Genomic DNA, 19,043 nt, shown 5'->3' on the forward strand with positions numbered 1-19,043 from the left:
CGAAAGTTCTTGCATCTTTCTGTAATTTGCCTGCAAATTTGCTCCTCTATCTCCTTCCCACTATTTAGTGACCTATAGTACACACCCAGCAGCACAATAGCTCCTCTATTGTTCCTCAATTCTAACCAAATAGATTCTATCTTTAACCCCTCAACTACATCATCCCTTTGCAGTGCTAAAATGGTTTCTTTGATCAATACTGCCACCACCGCAACACACCCCCCACCCTCCATTTTTTCCTTCCCTATCTTTCCTGAATACCTGGTAGCCAGGAATATTAAGTACCCATTCCTCCCCTTTTTTGAGCCACGTCTCTGTTATTGCCACTATATCATAGTCCCAATTGGGGACATGAGCCTGCAGCTCACCAACCTTATTTACCACACTATGTTTACACACATGCACTCAAAACTCATCTTTCAAAGCTTTAAGATTTAAAATAAAATTGAACATAGTAATCAGAAATTTATCAAACATGCCTAATTTTCCTCACAAAAAGTTTAGCTTTACCTCAGGGCCCATCAGACGCTGATTGAAGAGTCTAAACTTAACCTTGTTTTGGAGCATTGCAATGCCTTAATTCAGGAATGAAAGGCAAATGTGCATTAGTAAACTGTTTGGGATCTGGTAATGAAATGACTACCTCCTTTATAAAGCCTCTTGCTGAAGTATATTCAAGTCAACCAGAATCATATGTCTATCAAAGGAAACCCTTGAAAATGAAGTACAGTACACACTTTTCCTATTTGAAGTCGTTGTACTCAGAACCTATTCCCTTGCCTCCCCACATGCATTAACTCATGCATTGAGTTAAGCATTGTGTCATCAGGAAGGATGGAGCAGTCTTGCACCTGGTTTTGGTGGACTTCCTTCTCCTGATTTATTTCCATCTCTGCTAGCTCATGCCTACCAATATAGTACAGGGAGTACCAAAGAATGACAGAAGCCCTTTTTAATTCTTTGAACATTGCCACTTCTGGGATCTAACGACACAAATCAATAAAGCAATTTGAAACAGCCTTAATGGACGATGAGCTTCATTAAATTGGACCTACTTTGCTTTACTGACAGCTCAAAAAGCACGCTGGCTTTTCGCAGAAGAAAAACCACCCTGTTTCAATGACCAACATCAAGCAAGTGAGGGATATCCATTTCCTTTGTTCTTCAACCGCCAACACAATTGCACATTGCCGCCATTAGACAGTATACTGTGAGCACACTTTCAACAGTGGATATAAGAAATAGGAACAGGAGTAGGCCATACGGCACCTTGTGCCTGCTCCGCCATTCAATCAGATCATGGCTGATCTTTGACCTCAACTCCACTTTCCCACCCGATCCCCATATCCCTTGATTCCCTATAAATCAGAATCTTCACTGATGCAGAGGTATAGATGACCTGAAGCACGTCCACTAAATGATAGACTCCTCTTCCCATATTATGAGCACAAGCTTTTCCTTAAAATAAGCAGAATTGGGCTTTGAGGACAATTCGCAAGCCCTATGAAGAGTCAGTCAGCGCCCACTTCACCCAATGCTAGGTAGAGGCAATGACCCAATGGTCAAGGTTTCAGAAAGGGCCAGGCTCTCTCTGCAGTGAGGAGAGATGTCCTGGTCCAGTGTTGCAATTTCCTGGAGTGCATAATCAAAATCTCTTGGTTCTATTTTGATTTTTAAATATATAGTCAACACAATTTGAGAGCGCCTAGACTGAGCATGCTAAAAGAAATGACATCGCTTTGCTATTAACATTTATTCAACTGGTAGCTTGTGGAATGGGAAACATCAGTTTCTACCTGTAACATTGTAATGAGAATCAAACTAACACCAACAAAAATAAAACTCTTGACATCATAAGGGATGGGCTTATCATAAAGTATCAGTAGAATTACTCATGGCTATGTCTAAGAGAAGAAAATTTAAAACTGATCCAAAATATGCTTTCACTTTGGGCTTCACCAACTTCACGGACTGATGAACACAGTGATGATTATAGAAAGTGAAGGAGAATTTTTTTTGTGCATTAAAAAAATGTTCAATCCCCTCAAAAGATTGGAGGGAACAAACATTGATTTGGCTTTATTATGAAAAGGGTATAACGACAGTACCAAACAAGCTCAGACAGATATATTTCTGAGTCGTGACTCAGCCGACTCACATTTCTGTTTTTATTTCACATTTCTTCTGCAGAATTATGCAGGTTTGTATTCTCACTATGCCACAACACTAACTGTTGATTGCATAATGACTCAAAACTGGTTTACCCATTCAGTTTTTCAATATCCAATGCAAACACAGCTTCAAAATATTATCTTACCATACTGTATTTTTACAAACCATACAAGCTTGTGTGTGTTTGCCAAAAACAAGGTCTGGATCCAATTCAAAGTTTTAGTTGTCTCAAAATGTTGTGCAATAGCCATTACATGCTGAGTGCACTGGATACAGCAAAAGCTGTGGGCCCCGACAACAGTGGTGAAGACTTGTGCTCCAGAACTAGCCACGCCTCTAGCCAAGCTGTTTCAGTACAGCTACAACACTGTCATCTACCCGACAAAATGGAAAATTGCCCACGTACGTCCTGTCCACAAAAAGCAGGACAAATCCAATCCAGCCAATTACCGCCCCATCAGTCTGCTCTCAATCATCAGCAAAGTGATGGAAGATGTCGACAGTGCTACCAAGCGGCACTTACTCACCAATAACCTGCTCACCAATGCTCAGTTTGGGTTCTGCCAAGACCACTCGGCTCCAGACCTCATTACAGCCTTGGTACAAACATGGACAAAAGAGGGGAGAGTGACTGCCCTTGACATCAAGGCAGCATTTGACCGAGTGTGGCATCAAGGAGCCCTAGTAAAATTGAAGTCATTGGGAATCAGGGGGAAAGCTCTCCAGTGGCAGAAATCATAGCTAGCACAAAGGAAGATGGTAGTGGTTGTTGGAGGCCAATCATCTCAGCCCCAGGACATCACAGTAGGAGTTCATCAGGGCAATGTCCTAGGCCCAACCATCTTAACATAGAAACATTGAAAATAGGAGCAAGAGTAGGCCATTCGGCCCTGCTCCACCATTCAAAATGATCATGGCTGATCGTCTAACTCAGTACCCTGTTCCTGCTTTTTCCCCATATCCCTGGATCCCTTTAGCATTAAGAAATATATCCATCTCCTTCTTGAATATCCTTCAATATATCTATCTCCTTCAGCTGTTTCATCAATGACCTTCCCTCCATCATAAGGTCAGAAGTGGGAATGTTTGCAGTGTTCAGCTCCATTCGCAACCCCTCAGATAATGAAGCAGTCCGTGCCCGCATGCAGCAAGACCTGGACAACATCCAGGCTTGGGCTGATATGTGAGAAGTAACATTCACGACACACAAGTGTCAGGCAATGACAATCTCCAACAAGAGAAAGCGGGAATATGGTGTTAAGATAGAGGATCAGCCATGATCATATTGAATGGCGGAGCAGGCTCGAAGGGCCGAATGGCCTACTCCTGCTCCTATTTTCTGTGTTTCTATGTCTAACCACCACCCATGACATTCAACAGCATCACCATCACCAAATCCCCCACCATCATCGGGGTTAAAAAAGGCCGCCAGACCTTTCAGGTGGAAGGACACAGGTTCTCGGAGGAAAACAAGTGGAAGGTCATATGCAATGTTATGCTAAATTCATTAAAATGAACAAACTTAGAAACTAGGTGAATTACAAATTCTGTCACCGTCTGTTTCTGAGTCACACTGAAATCCAAACAAACACTGACACAGGTTGGCCTTGCAATTTGGGTGACTAAGTATAATAATCATCGACACGGGTTAAACATTTGGTTTTGTAATACCTGGTTGGAATTAATTCAACAGAAAGGATGAGTCATTCTACTGATAGTACAAACCCATCCCTTATTTTTCTGAGAGTTCTGTTGGTGACATTATAGAACACTGAAGTCTTTTACCTGCAGTTCCACTTAAGAACCTCAGATTAACTGCACTGAATACCTGCAGCTACGGTTCCGCCATACAAGTGAGACAATGCCCCGGACCGGTATGAGGATGAGCACTTGGAAAAGTCTTCTCATCAAATGCAGTGAACAGGAACTGAGAAAGATCTGTCAAAGAGTAGACAAGGAATACAAAGAGGGCGGCCCGAAATACAGCCAAATAGAGCTGATCAACAAGATCATCGAGAACACCATCTCCACCAAGCAATTGCTATCCTACAAGGCTCTGTCAAAAAATCTGTTGTACAAGTATTTGAGAAATAATGGTGTTACTGTTGATTGGAAAATGCAAAGAAAAGAACTTGTGACCATCATACAAAAAAATTGGGCTACAAGTCAGACAAATGAATTACCAAGACTTCAGGACCATGAAAGGAGAGAATGCAAAAAAATATTGGAGCTCCTTCCTAAAGAATCAATCTCAAAACTATGCGCAGATTTACATATAACAAAGGATCAAATGGATGTGAAAATGACTTTATTGCGACAGATTCCACATGTAAGCTGGCTCCTAAATAAGAAGTTCGTAACCATTAGCATCTTGAATGATTATCTGATAGATGCAAAGGTGGCACCAAATAAGTCAGTGAGTAAAAGATTGATAGTTAAAGCAGTAATGGAACACATTAACTCGCAATATGAACAAAGGAGCTGCCAACAAACACTTGGCCTAAAGTATGCCATGGCTGGTCCCTCAAATGCAGCTTCAAACCAAGATGCACAAGGAACGGAGACACCACGTAGAAAGCTTAAACCTATGATGAAAATAAAGGAAACTGTTTATCTGTATCCACATGGATTCCTTAAGTAAAGGAAATTAGACAGCTCAAGATATTCTCCTGAATGAGCTTCGATATTCACAACTGGATTACTTTTCAGCAGAATTATTTTCCAGCAGACTTGCTCATAATATGGATTTTGACAGCAGTGGGATTGAAACTTGCGGGATTGGCAGGGGGTGGGGGTGGGGGAAGGATAATGAAATTACCAACTGGAGGTTGTCAATTAATTGTGGGCATTAGACGTATTTTCAAACATGCAAAACACTCTTCCAGTACCAAAAACACAGAGGAGGCTGCGGCCACTCAACTCTATTTTCTCCTCTTTCAGTCACAACTAATAACAATGTAAAAGTGGAGAGGTTTAACTTTGGCACATCTGGAATACTGTCAAGTTAGCTATTTGTATTAATCTTTAACTATTGTGTAATAAGAAGCAAAAGAATTGTTTAATTTCTCATTTACTCACTGTGTGCTGACGTTGAACTGGGTGCCCTAATGGTTAACAGGTAGGCTTTGTTTCTAAGTTTATACCGTGTGTGAAAATGCAAAATTTAATGAAAACAAAGGAATATTTTCCACGTCTCGTCTGGTTATAAATATTTCAAAAGGGACGAGACAGCCACCTCTCTTTTCACTACTACCTACCATCTCAGTTCTGAAGTACTTGGGTAATATAATTTTACATATTTGTAATTAAAAAAATAAGCTTAGAGCAAAAAATAATTGGGTACTGGAAGTTTTCATTATTTCACTATGTTAAAAAGTGATTTAAAAACTACACGCTGCGAAGCGATCAGTCACTGATTTCACAGCACTCACCCAAGCTGTCCCACAACTTCCCACACTTCTGGTGGGCGTGAAGTTCACTTCTTCATCCTCGCCCCTTTTTGCTACCACAACCACCTCCTCGAAAAACGTCAGGACAGATTTCACACATTATATAAACTGTTTCGTAACTTGGTTCATTACACATTTTGCCATTGCAAACTAATGAATCATTGATGGTCGTCACAATAACACAACCTGGGAATTTTGATTTGCTTTTACATTTTGTAGTGGAACCTTGCACCTTCTATTAGAGAACTGGGATAAATAACGGGGTTCAAGCTTTGAATATTTTAGAAGATTTAAAAAGTCATGTACTGTTTAGTTAGTGGTTTTTTTGTGATCTGTATTCCTGTATTGTTCATATAGTGGAATTTTTGATATCTGTATTCCTGCATCAAATTGGGGATCGAGTGGAATGTATTTTTTTAAAACTATCAGTATAATTAATAAAAGTGGTAATTGTGAACTAGTTCTATCGATATCTGTGATGACACAAATCTTCAAGAATAAACCATGACTAAAATATTGAGGCGTTGGAAGTGGAACATGGAACATGCCAAGTACACACCGTTCTGGAAAAAGATTACAATATCCTTTCAAAAGAACATTTTCCTTAAGTCACTTTAAAATTAAATCAGGTGCAGTTCCTCAATGCCAGAAACCACAGTCCATTTCAGTCCATCTACTCAGAAGATCCTGTGATAGCAGAGACTCCCCATAGGTTCTCTAAATGTTGGGTGAATGCACGTGGAAGAACCTCTCACACACAAATAGAAAACAAAATTGGTACAAAAACTGGGAGATTCTGAGAACAGTAAGTTTGCAGCAAAGCAATGCCAAAAGTATCCATTCTGAGCGGCGAAGATAAGGCAATAGCATGCATACCAGTCCGGGATGGCTTGCAGATGGCCACGAGCAATCCTCTACATGTTGACCCAAGAGGTGCTCACTACATTAGTGCAATCGTTTCTAACTTTCCCTGATGTGTTCAGAGATTAGCAGAGGTACAGAGTCGGCCATCTTTTGTGGACCAGTTATTGGGTTCAAGCCTAAAATCAGAAGACTTAAACATAACACATCAGAAACCCGATTCCATTCCAGTGCAGAACTCCTGCATGACTACAGAATATATTTATTAACATAGATTATATTAGCTACTCGTGAATTCCATGATTCACCATTCAATATGCAAACTTCAAAAAAGCAATGGATTTAACCAAAGTCGAAATCCCAAAGGAAACTACACAAATTTGCCTAGATTGACTAAACTCTTTCATCCTGTAAAAGCCTAGTGCCCTATGCACGTCAACTAAGTGACACTTCTTTTCAAAGGTGGCAGATATAATTTCCTAAGATAAGTGAAACTTCAAACAATCTTAGTCAAAAAGGAAGGATAAGGGAAGAACTGCCCTATCAAATCAGATACCAATGCCTTTCATCTATTACCAATGCAGTTCACTAGTTCTTTGCACTGAGATGAGAGGTAGCAAGGTGAAAAAAAACTAAGCTCCCAGCAACACATTAATTCTGAAGATTCTAACATTAACCTTTTAGAGAAGCAGATTCAAGTGTCACCTATGAACAGCCTCAGGAATGCAAGAATGCAATTTGCGGGTGCCCTTCATAAACCAGGACACACCATGGGGAACCCCTCACCCCACCACCCCCACCTACCCCCCTCACTGTTATTCCCAGCCAGGTGATAAAGATAGCAGCAAGGTGGACTCTCAGGTCTTCAGATCGTGCCCTCGAACCCCGCCTCCAGATAGTTCCATTTGTTGTCCGCAGGAACTGATTGCCTACAAGTGGAAGCGCATTTGTGTGACTCATTCATTCTAATGGAGTCTATAATTAAGGATAGGGTGACTGAACACCTCGAGAATTTTCAGTTAATCAGAGAGAGCCAGCATGGATTTGTGAAAGGTAGGTCGTGCCTGACAAACCTGATTGAATTTTTTGAAGAGGTGACTAAAGTAGTGGACAAGGGAATGTCAATGGATGTTATTTATATGGACTTCCAGAAGGCATTTGATAGGGTCCCACATAAGAGACTGTTAGCTAAGATAGAAGCCCATGGAATAGAGGGAAAAGTACAGACTTGGTTAGGAAGTTGGCTGAGCGAAAGGCGACAGAGAGTAGGGATAATGGGAAGGTACTCACATTGGCAGGATGTGACTAGTGGAGTCCCGCAGGGATCTGTCTTGGGGCCTCAATTATTCACAATATTTATTAACGACTTAGATGAAGGCATAGAAAGTCTCATATCTAAGTTTGCCGATGACACAAAGATTGGTGGCATTGTAAGCAGTGTAGATGAAAACATAAAATTACAATGGGATATTGATAGATTAGGTGAATGGGCAAAACTGTGGCAAATGGAATTCATTGTAGACAAATGTGAGGTCATCCACTTTGGATCAAAAAAGGATAGAACAGGGTACTTTCTAAATGGTAAAAAGTTAAAAACAGTGGATGTCCAAAGGGACTTAGGGGTTCAGGTACATAGATCGTTGAAGTGTCATGAACAGGTGCAGAAAATAATCAAGAAGGCAAATGGAATGTTGGCCTTTATATCTAGAGGACTGGAGTACAAGGGGGCAGAAGTTATGCTGCAGCTATACAAAATCCTGGTTAGACCGCACCTGGAGTACTGTGAGCAGTTCTGGGCACCGCACCTTCGGAAGGACATATTGGCCTTGGAGGGAGTGCAGCGTAGGTTTACTAGAATGATACCCGGACTTCAAGGGTTAAGTTACGAGGAGAGATTACACAAATTGGGGTTGTATTCTCTGGAGTTTCGAAGGTTAAGGGGTGATCTGATTGAAGTTTATAAGATATTAAGGGGAACAGATAGGGTGGATAGAGAGAAACTATTTCCGCTGGTTGGGGATTTTAGGAGTAGGGGGCAGAGTCTAAAAATTAGAGCCAGACCTTTCAGGAGCGAGATTAGAAAACATTTCTACACACAAAGGGTTGTAGAAGTTTGGAACTCTCTTCCGCAAACGGCAATTGATACTAGCTCAATTGCTAAATTTAAATCTGAGATAGATAGCTTTTTGGCAACCAAAGGTATTAAGGGATATGGGCCAAAGGCAGGTACATGGAGTTAGATCACAGATTAGCCATGATCTTATCAAATGGCGGAACAGGCACGAGGGGCTGAATAGCCTACTCCTGTTCCTATGTTCCTAATGCCTCCCTGCCCAACACCCTTCAATGTTGGGCAGATATGCCAATTCCATGGTTCTGTCACTCTACACCTTGGTAGCACTGTTGTGAATACAGCCTTTGAAATGGCTCAAGGCTAACCACAACGCTGAGTCATATGGAGGACCCCACACCCTATCCTGGAGATGAAAGCTAGTGACTGTGTCTGTAGTCATCTCCACTGGCTAGTTAACACACTAGCACAGTAACACCATCATTGGAGGGTGATATGTTGGTCTATGGCGGTTTCTCTGGACAGTGGATAACATGCAGAGTAAGACATTCATCTGTACCACCCTGGCCAGATGAACAATCATGCGTGAGGCACTTAACTAGGGTCCTTAAACTAGCTGATTACAGCACAATTCAAAGTTTCTACGAAAAAGTCGCACTTCAAATGTTGAAGCCAATGGAATTCACGAGTAGTTAAAAGAGAATATATGTATTGATGACAAATACATTCTGTGGAATGGAATCTGGTTTCTGACGTCTTCTGATTTAAGGCTTAAACGCAATAACTGGCCGACTCTTGACTACAGATGATGCTTGGCCTGGGGACACCGGGAGGCTAGCTAGGAATTTGAACTCTAATCTGCAGTCGATGGGCTGTGAGCATGTGAACCTATTCCAGGCCTCTCCGATATCACTAAGCCAGACTGCAGGAGCAGAGGAATTACACTCAATCAGACAAATTATGCACTAACCAGATTGCTGTCTCATAGGATGGCAACGGAAATAGAATCCCGGTCAGGCTGGTTGCTCCAAATTAGATTGAATCCATGTAAAATCAGGAGTTACTCTAAAATCTGCTTCAGAAGGTGAGGGTTGGACCGCTCAGTAAGTTACGCTGCAACATACTGCATTTCAGTTACCAATACCCGGTCGCTTGGAATGTAAGTGTGCAGCCGCGACAGACATAAGCTGCCATCAGATGTGATTAGTGGGCAGCACAAAATACCCGATTAGTACATGGCGACTGCAGGATAACAGGTCCACAGTATGAAGGGATTATTTCAATATCAGTTACTACTTATTTGAGCATGATGCAACTATCGCAATCAACAATTTACTATTTTGGTGGGGAGGAGGAGAGGTAGAACATCAAGATCATAGACAGAGACTATAAATTACACAAATAAGTAAAGGCCAATGTACTATTTGCCCTATTCCAATTTTTTTTTAAGCTTGACTAATAAGACTTTTTAAATACAGGCAAATTTCTGCTTTCATTAAGGACTGATCTCAAGTTAGGAAAGCAATTACCATTTCTATACAACAATCAGACTAAAATGATGGCAGCTTCATGTTATAAATTACTAGCCTCTCCCTAAAACTCTATTATTGGGTCCAGGTGATCAAAATCAGCAAATAATTCATTCGTTCACTCAGTTTGGGAGCACAGACAATGAACTTCTTACCTCTCGTGTTGCTACTAACAGCAAGGTATCCATGACCATCATTACTGGGTTAATGTCAAACTCTGCAGGAACCCCCTTCTGCGGCAACTGAAGCAGCCCACTTGGATCCCGATTGCTATACCAGAAAACAAAGAACAATAATCAAAACTGTAGGACTCGTCTAGGCTTGCAAAACAACTTAAATCTGTAATTATAATGTACAAATGGGCATCAAAAAAATACTATATAGGACACCTAAAAAAAAAATGGAGAAAATAAAATCCATTTGGAGGCACTGTACACACTCAGTTTTAGTTGTTTCTTATGCCTTTGGTCAAAGGACTCTGCTGACTCAAAGACTCATCCAGGCTGCCATAGCATCTTTCTCCTGCTAAGTATTATGGATAAATAATGTAAGAGACTCAGTTCCTGCATGGATCCCACCAGAACATTAATTAATTACTTTCCAATGTTGAGTAGGAGTTGGTGGGGGAGGGGGGAAAACAGGTTTAGAAGGGTGGAACAGGAAGAACGCCACTGGAATTCTGGAGCCGCAGTTAAACAATAGCAATTCAAGGCCATATCTACAACAGACCAACTCCAATGCATCGCGATCAGGACACACTGTCCCCGGAGTACATTAAATCACAATGTGGTTTCTGGGATTTTTTATTTAAAAACTGAGCATGAGGTTTTATTACCGACAATCCTAAAAAGGATTATGTTGGATAGAGTGAGTAATGTTCCATTTTTCAGGAATGGAAGGCAGCCAATAAAAAAAGTGTTACGTAGCCATTAGGAAAGAGCTCTAGAAAAATTCTTTATGGATCCATTTATAGATAAAAATGTATTAGTAATATATGCTTGGGGTTTTATTTTAGATTAACTAGCAGATCTCTCATGGCATTGCTCATGGTAAATTGGAGGATATGCTGTCCTATAAGGACGGGAGCATCATACTATGTATACAATAATACAGCGTATTATTCTGCTATGGTGGACTGAGGTGTAACTGGTGTGTCCAATTAAGGGCAAAAATGTGATGTCAGTTAGAAGCTAACTGGTTATAGGCAGCTTCTGAGGTCAGTTAGAGGGTATTTTCTATTACTGCAGAAGTTTCTCTACAGATTGGAACATGCTCACAAATGCCCTGCTTATTCCCAAGGTCAGAAGAAACCAGCAGGAACTGGCTAGCTTTGGTTTTTTTTTTAAAAGAAGTGCTACACAGAAATATGTTTATGTGACAAAGTGGTGCCTGAACATCTCAAAGCCACAGTATGATATTGAGGACGAATCTACATCTTGAATATGAAATGAATGTCAGTAACTTGTGCAATGACGACACAATTTATATAGCGTCAATTTATATTGACGTAAAGAACACCCCAAGGCATTTCACAGATAGGCATAAGGAAAGTGGACACCAAGCCAAGGGGGAGATTAGAAGGCTTGGGCAAAGAGATGGTTTTGACAAGAGGAGAGGTGGAGAGATTTAGGGAATTACTTCCATTGCATTAAATTTAAAATCCTCAGTCTAAACTTTAAATGACCTCACCCCACCAGATCTATGCAACCTGCTCCAGCCCCAGTTAAGCAACAGCAGTCCAAGCCCATATCAACAACAGAGCAACTCTAATATATTCAGCATTGCAGTTAGAACACTCTGTAAATGGAGTACAGGGCAATGGGCGAGTGGGACAGGATATGTGCAGCAGTGATTTGCACAACTTGGAGTTTATGGAGGGTGGAAGTGAGTTATCAAGGAGGGCATTAGAGTAGTTCAGTCTAGAGGTGACGAAGCATGCTCAAGCGTTTCAGAAGTGAACAGGCAGAGGTGGCCAATATTGTGGAGGTGGAAGTAAACTATTTTTGTAGTGAAGAAGATATGAAATCTGAACCAAAACTCAGTCTGGTTGAGCCCGAGACAGCAGCCGGGGAGGGGGAAGGAATCGGTGACGAGGAATCAGAGTTTGTGGCGGGAGCCGAAGACAACAGCTTTAGTCTTCCCAGTGCTGAGCTGATGGAAACCTTCCAAAACCAGATATCGGACAAGTCTGACAGTACGTACGCAGTTGAGGAGTCAAGGGAAGTGGCGAAGAAGAAGTAGAGCCAGATGTCATCGGCACAGAAGGAAGCTGACCCCGTGTCTGTGGCTGATGTCACCGAGGGGCTGCCTGTTAATGAACAAGAGGGGGTAAAGATAGATATTTGGAGGACTCTGATCGATGGGGCGCGGGGGCGCGAGGGAAGACACAGCAGAGACAGCTGCACTGACAGTCTCTTTCTCGGGTTCCTCACACTCGGTACTTGGTGCTGGTGGAGGGGATGGAGAAACGGGGTTTAAGGAAACAGTTGATTGTAGAGAATAGGAGCCTTGGATTATCCCTGTTCCAGGGTGACCTTGGAATGGTGTGTGGCGTTGGATGACGAGAGCCAAGAAAAATAGTGCCCCTATTGGGATCAAAATAGATCTGGCAATGGATGGCTCATTCAGTTGTACGTCAGGTACACGCGAATTTGTGCCCCTCAGACTTGGAAACGAAAATGGCAGGGGGGGGTGCATCGGAGAACAGCAGTGATAGGAGGCAGTGATAGTTTTACTCGAGATGAGAGGGCTAAGCAAACTGACAGCAACCAAGAGGTTGCCATGAGTGGGGACCAGAGGCGGAGAATTTGGGAATTGAGAGTGAGAGCGCTCCAGAAGAGTTCTTTTTTGATGGGCAGATGATGAAAATAGTGTGTGTTGGAGGGTGACATAACATGTGTGGTGAGCGAAGATGACGAAGTTGTCAGAGGAAGCCTCATCAGAGATTGAGACCATGAGTACAGAGAGGCCACATGATATGGCGAGGTTCAGGAAGGTGGCCAAGGATTATTGGTAGAGGAGTTTATAGGAAAGAGATTGAGAAAGGACAGGAGGGTGGTGAATTCAAAAGGAGGGGAGTTAAGGTGAAGATTAACGTCACCGAGGATGAGGAGTTGTTTAGTGCAGCGGCAGATGGACAGCTTAGGGAGGATGGGGAAATGTGGCAACAAGAGGCAAGGATATTAAATAAAGGACACGAAGAGTGGAATAGGGAGAGCAGCGCAAAGGAGGAGATGATGCTGGCTGAGTTGGGAAGAGGCCGTGGTGCGATTTGGAGATCAGGGCCACGTCACCATTGCAGTTTGAACAGGGCTGATGTTGAAAGGCAAAGCCCAGGAGGGAGGCTTTGGAAAAATGAAGGAGACGCTGCCCGTAACCCATGCTTGATAAATTATTTCCCAAATATTTAAATTAAACTTATGGAGCTGCATAAACTAACAGCTAGGTTTTGGATAAATAAGCAGGGGGGCAATTTATCGAAAATCATCCTTCGGTATTTGGTGCATTACAATTTAATTTTTTCCCCTAACGTTTCTTTACATAAACAAAATTCCCTCCCAACTTCCCACCCCACCACAAACCTAATTTAGTTCCCTAGCAGCAGCCTCCCACAATTACAAATCCTCCTCCAGTTCAGCCCACTAATAGTTCTGGCCTTCACAGTTTCGATAACCTGCCGACAGGAGGAAGTAAACCAATTCAGACATTTTCCCGAGGCAGATGAACAGCATTAACACAGCTCAAATCAGGAACTCGAACTCTCTCTGGGAACTCTGGATGCAAACCCATATTTTGTTTCCTGACACTTTCATACTACAATGTTACAAAAATGCAATTAAGCATTATTCTCACTTACCAGTAGATCCTTCAATATACTATTAACAGATAAAACTTCAGAACTGTTACATTTTGTACTCTGCACATTTTGCACCGTCAACCTTGGACTCATGCCTCTATGTCAAATGGTTGTGAGTTCAAGCCCCCTCGAGACTTGAGGACATAATCCAGGCTGACACCCCACTGCAGTACTGAGGGAGTGCTGCATTGTCAGGAGTGCCGGCTTTCAGCTGAGACATTAAACCGAGGTCCCACCTGCCCTTTCAGGATGTAAAAAATCCCATGGCGTTATTCGAACAGCACGGGAGTTCTCCTGGTGTCTGGGCAATATTTAACCATCACTAAAAACATTATATGGTCATATCTTAAATCTGTTTGTGGAACCATGCTGTGTGCCAATGACTGCCTGGTTTCCCTACATCACAACAGTGACTACACTTCATTAGCTGTGAAGTGCTTTGGGACGGCCTAGAGTCATGAAAGGCGCGATATAAATTCAAGTCCTTTCATTCTTCTTTCTAGTCACCATACTTACTTGTTTTTAAAGTCCCATGCACCTCTGACTCACCTGAAGTAATGACACAGGGACTGGAACGTAATTGTAGCAGACTGAGGTTGAGACGGTTCAGTGATTGTTTCCTGCAAAAGTTAAAAGAACACAAGGTGGGGAACGGGCGTACAATCGGCTACGTAAGTTTCACTTTAACCAAGAGAAAGGAAAGCCTGACTGGGACACTGAATCTTACCATCATTTTAAAAAGCTGATTGCGCCGGGTCTGTACATCTGGAAAAAAGATGGCAGCTCCACTAAGGATGGTATTTACAGCTTCCTTCCTCAGCATCGTCCCGGAAACTGTGTCATATTCCGCATCGTCCACCACTGCTTGGAGAAGAGGCGATATTAAAAGGTGCACAGATTAGCAGCAACTCTACAAACCCAGCAGTGCCGAATACTGGGGCTTCAATATCCCACTATGTGCACAGCAGAATGCTACTGCGTGTACATCTCTACGGAGTGAAAGTTAACCTCTCATGTCCCCAATAGGTGTACACAGAGGAAAATACATCACCGACATTCACCTTACACTTATCAAAACACTTCTTTTAAGCCCAACGCGAAATACACGAAACTCAAACACCTAATGACGCCACCAGATCATCCTCACTCATTACCTTTACAAAGATACACGTAGAGATCCCGAGCAGATTCTGCATCGATAGGTTGCTTGCTCTCAGCGCCAGGCTGTTCTGTGCTCTGTGCTTTTGCAGGTTGATGAGATCCAGACAGTAATACCAAGCAATTCTGAAGCAGTTGCAATAAAAGAGTCTGTGCCAGGAGACAATCTAATTCTCGGCTGTAGGGAGAAAAAAAAAAGTTACATTTCCTATATTGCTCGTTACTGAGCTAAGATTGTTTTCCTGAAAGTTTGCACACAATCTATCACGAGAGCTAATGTTTTGCCATTTTTATTTGAGCTCTTTTCCTCCAAATTCCCTTTTCTTTTTATAGCTAAGGGCATGGGGAAGAGACAGAGTTATCACCTCTCATAGGAGTTATTAGGTGAATAAAAGACCAAGGTCCACCTAGTTCGTCTTCTACCATCCTGGTAGTCATATTGTTAGGATGTCTATTTTTGTTATAATATAGACTACTGTTGCAGTCCTGTGCCTACAAACCAAGGATGAATTCTTGGAGTCAAACACTTGCTGTTTATTAAAGATTAAACGTTAAATACCCACGACCGACACAGAGATCACAAAAGATGCTTCGCCTCAGAAGATACACACATTGCAGCTCAACCCTCCAGATGTCTCCATTCTTCTTCTGCCGACCTATTGCTATGATGTTACCCCATTTATACTGTTTCTAGCTGCACCACTCCATTCCCCAATCCTCTACCCACTTTCGGTACCAGTCCCTATCGAGATGTTCCTAGGCCTGTTAAATATTATTGTTTGGGTTAGGAAGGCCTGAAAAGAGAATGGAGTCTCTGATTGTGATAAAGCTGGCCCAGAAGTAGGCTGCAGTTACCAGATATGTCTTCCTTTTTCCTCAACCAAGGACTCCCCTCCACTGTAGTCGACAGGGCCTTCGACCGTGTTCATCCCATTTCCCGCACTTCTGCCCTCACCCCTTCCCTTCCCTCCCCTCCCAGAATTAAGATGTGGAGATGCCGGTGATGGACTGGGGTTGACAATTGTAAACAATTTTACAACACCAAGTTATAGTCCAACAAATTTATTTTAAATTCCACAAGTTTTCAGAGGCTTCCTCCTTCGTCAGGTGAACGGCTTTCCACACCGTTCACCTGACGAAGGAGGAAGCCTCCGAAAGCTTGTGGAATTTAAAATAAATTTGTTGGACTATAACTTGGTGTTGTAAAATTGTTTACAATTCCCAGAATTAAGGTAGAGTCCCCCTTGTCCTCACCAGCCTCCACATTCAACATATCAGCCTCTGCCATTTCCGCCACCTCCAGTGACCATCCCACCACCAAACGCATCGTCCCCTCCCCTCCCAGCATTCCAAAGGGACCGTTCCCTCCGCTACACGCAGGTCCACTCTTCCATCACCCCCAACATCCGCTCTCCTTCCCAGGGCACCTTCCCTGCAGGAGATGCAACACCTGCACTTTCACCTCCTCCCTTCCCACCATCCAGGGCTCCAAACACTCCTTCCAGGTGAAGCAGTGATTTACTTGTAATTCTTTCAATTTAGTATACCGTATTTGCTGCTCACAGTGCAGTCTCCTCTACAGTGGGGAGATCAAACGCAGATTGGGTGATCGCTTTGCTGAACACCTCCGCTCAGTCCGCAAGTGTGACCCTAACCTGCCGGTCACTTGCCATTTTAATTCCCCGGCCCACTCTGACCTCCCTGTCCTCGGCCTCCAACACTGTTCCGATGAAGCTCAACGGAAGCTCGAGGAACAGCACCTCATCTTTCGATTAGGCACTTTACAACCTTCCAGACTCAACACTGATTTCAATAATTTCAGATCATAATCACCGTTCCCATTTTTTCGGACATCGGGTGCTGGTAATAGTTCTGCTGTTGCCCATTTACAGCTCCTCTAGACCCATCTTTTGTTTCAGGCAGATGCTGCCTGACTTGCTGAGTATTCCCAGCATTTTCTGTTTTTATTTCCGATTTCCAGCATTCGCAGTATTTTCCTTTTGATGCTGTTACCCTTTGTGCAGACATTGTACTGTTAGTTGCTTTTGCAATCTTGCATTCTAAGTTTTAACAACAGAATTAAAATGGAACCCAACGTAAGTGATTCCTTTCGTGTAAAATGGATGTTTTAACTATTTCTCAATCTTAATCGCTAACAGCATGGTACAACAATTATGCATCCTAATATGCAGCTTAGCATGACCAAATAACCTTCAAGGAAGCATAGGAGGAAAGTCTGGCTATTTCAGCCATCGATTTCTTTTCCCATCAGTGCTTCCTCCTCTTTCCCCCACTACTACCACAGAGTCCTGAGTCTGGGGGTGCACAAGCAGGAGTCCGTTTCACACCATGTTGGAAAACTCACCCCTGTGCCACCATGCTGCCTGCCATCTCTAGACTATTAAACCTTCTGTATCCATAGCAACCAATGAAAACAGACTGATGGCAAATCCTCAACACTACTGTTTAAAATATTTCACAACTTTAAGGATTTCAACTACACTGAAGAATGACCTGCACATTCCTTGTGCTAAGGTGGACGTGTTTACAAATTAAATGAGCCAAGAATCAATTGAATTTCATGGCTTAATATTCTGCTTGTATTTTGTTTCCAATCAAATCTTTTCTATACACCTATTTATTTCATTTATGCTAAATTGAACACTCATTCACCACCCCCTGAAAAACAACTTACAACTCCTACAAAGCATTTCACCAAAAGCTGGTTTATCAAAATTCCCATAAAATATATAAAATAATCAGAAGCATAGACAACCAAACACTATTAAAAAATGTCCCACCTTAAAGAAACGGGAACATTTTATCAGAACAGCTTCAAGTGATTTTAATTCCATTGCCCTGGTTTTCACAGCATGCTGGATCAGAATAGTGTGTGGATCATGCACAGGGCTGCACTGAGCCATGAAAAGTAGGGCGGTCCCAGATTCAATATCCAGTCTGGAGAGAATGTACACATTTGGTCTCAGTCCCCCTAGGCTAGTAAGAAGGGGGAGACTCTCTCACACACAGCTCTCCCTCAACAGAGTTGGGCTCTGCTGTGTCAGCCATGGCTCGGCAGTAGCACTCTCGCCTCTGAGTCAAAAGGTCATGGGTTCAAGTCCCACTCCAGAAACTTCAGCACAAAATCTAGGCTGACCCTCCAGTGCAATACTAAGGGAGCGCTGTAGTCGGAGGTGCCGTCTTTCGGATAAGGCATTAAACTGAGGCCCTGTCTGCCCTATCAAGTGGATGTAAAAGATCCCATGGCACCTTTCGAAGAAAAGGAGGGGAGATCCCCTGGTGACCTGGTCAATATTTATCCCTCAAGCAACACCACTAAAGCACATTATCTGGTCATTATCACATTGCTGTTTGAGAGACGTTGCTGTGCACAAATTGGCTGCCACATTTCCTACATTATAACAGTGACTATGCTTCAAAAATACTTCAATGGCTGTAAAGCACTTTGGGGTGTCCTGGGGTCATGCAAGTCTTTCTTCTTTCTTTCTGCTGGGACACAGACTCTGACCCACCTTCGAGCAAACAGCATTCCACCAGTTCCTGTCCAGGATCACACATGAAGAACGGCCACTTGGGTAAGATGCAGGTGCCAGCATCTTCACCTAAAGAACCTACACCAACATGAATTGCTGCCTCCAGCAGAAGTCAAGTAATGGGAATAAAGTCAGTGGGAAGAAAACAAAATACAGGCTTACTTTTGTCTGAATTTTTTGTAGAAGTTCCAGAAGAGCTGTAGGTTAAGGTCTGAAAAGTCCAGAAAAGGTTTCTGCTTTAACCTCCGCTCTCTCAATTCTGCCTACAGGTAAAGAAAGCACATCGATTAATCATCATACCAGCGGGTAACACAAATTTTAAAAAACACAATACAGACCACTCTGAGCCAACTATGGCCTGTTATGTAGTAGTTGTTTCACATAGGTCCTTGT

General features: G+C 42.6%; 1 protein-coding gene and 1 long non-coding RNA gene across 5 annotated transcripts in view; one reads left to right on the top strand and one right to left on the bottom strand.

The window, feature by feature from the left end:
* The window catches only part of zzef1 (zinc finger, ZZ-type with EF hand domain 1), a 212,082-nt gene that overhangs the window by 141,330 nt on the left and 51,709 nt on the right, over positions 1 to 19,043 (bottom strand). For all 4 annotated transcript variants that reach the window (XM_068007936.1, XM_068007937.1, XM_068007935.1 and 1 more), the window contains 5 exons: positions 18,813 to 18,913; positions 15,093 to 15,274; positions 14,666 to 14,799; positions 14,488 to 14,558; positions 10,238 to 10,352 (listed from right to left, as the gene is read on the bottom strand). In XM_068007936.1, coding sequence (XP_067864037.1) covers positions 10,238 to 10,352; positions 14,488 to 14,558; positions 14,666 to 14,799; positions 15,093 to 15,274; positions 18,813 to 18,913 — 603 coding nt within the window. The remainder of the gene's footprint in view (positions 1 to 10,237; positions 10,353 to 14,487; positions 14,559 to 14,665; positions 14,800 to 15,092; positions 15,275 to 18,812; positions 18,914 to 19,043) is intronic.
* LOC137344786 (uncharacterized) overlaps positions 3,922 to 19,043 on the top strand; it is a 48,722-nt gene continuing 33,600 nt past the window's right edge. The window contains exon 1 of the long non-coding RNA XR_010968460.1: positions 3,922 to 5,290. This is a non-coding gene — a long non-coding RNA (uncharacterized lncRNA). The remainder of the gene's footprint in view (positions 5,291 to 19,043) is intronic.

This window comes from Heptranchias perlo, chromosome 28, assembly GCF_035084215.1.
Source record: "Heptranchias perlo isolate sHepPer1 chromosome 28, sHepPer1.hap1, whole genome shotgun sequence".
Classification (NCBI taxonomy): Eukaryota; Metazoa; Chordata; class Chondrichthyes; order Hexanchiformes; family Hexanchidae; genus Heptranchias; species Heptranchias perlo.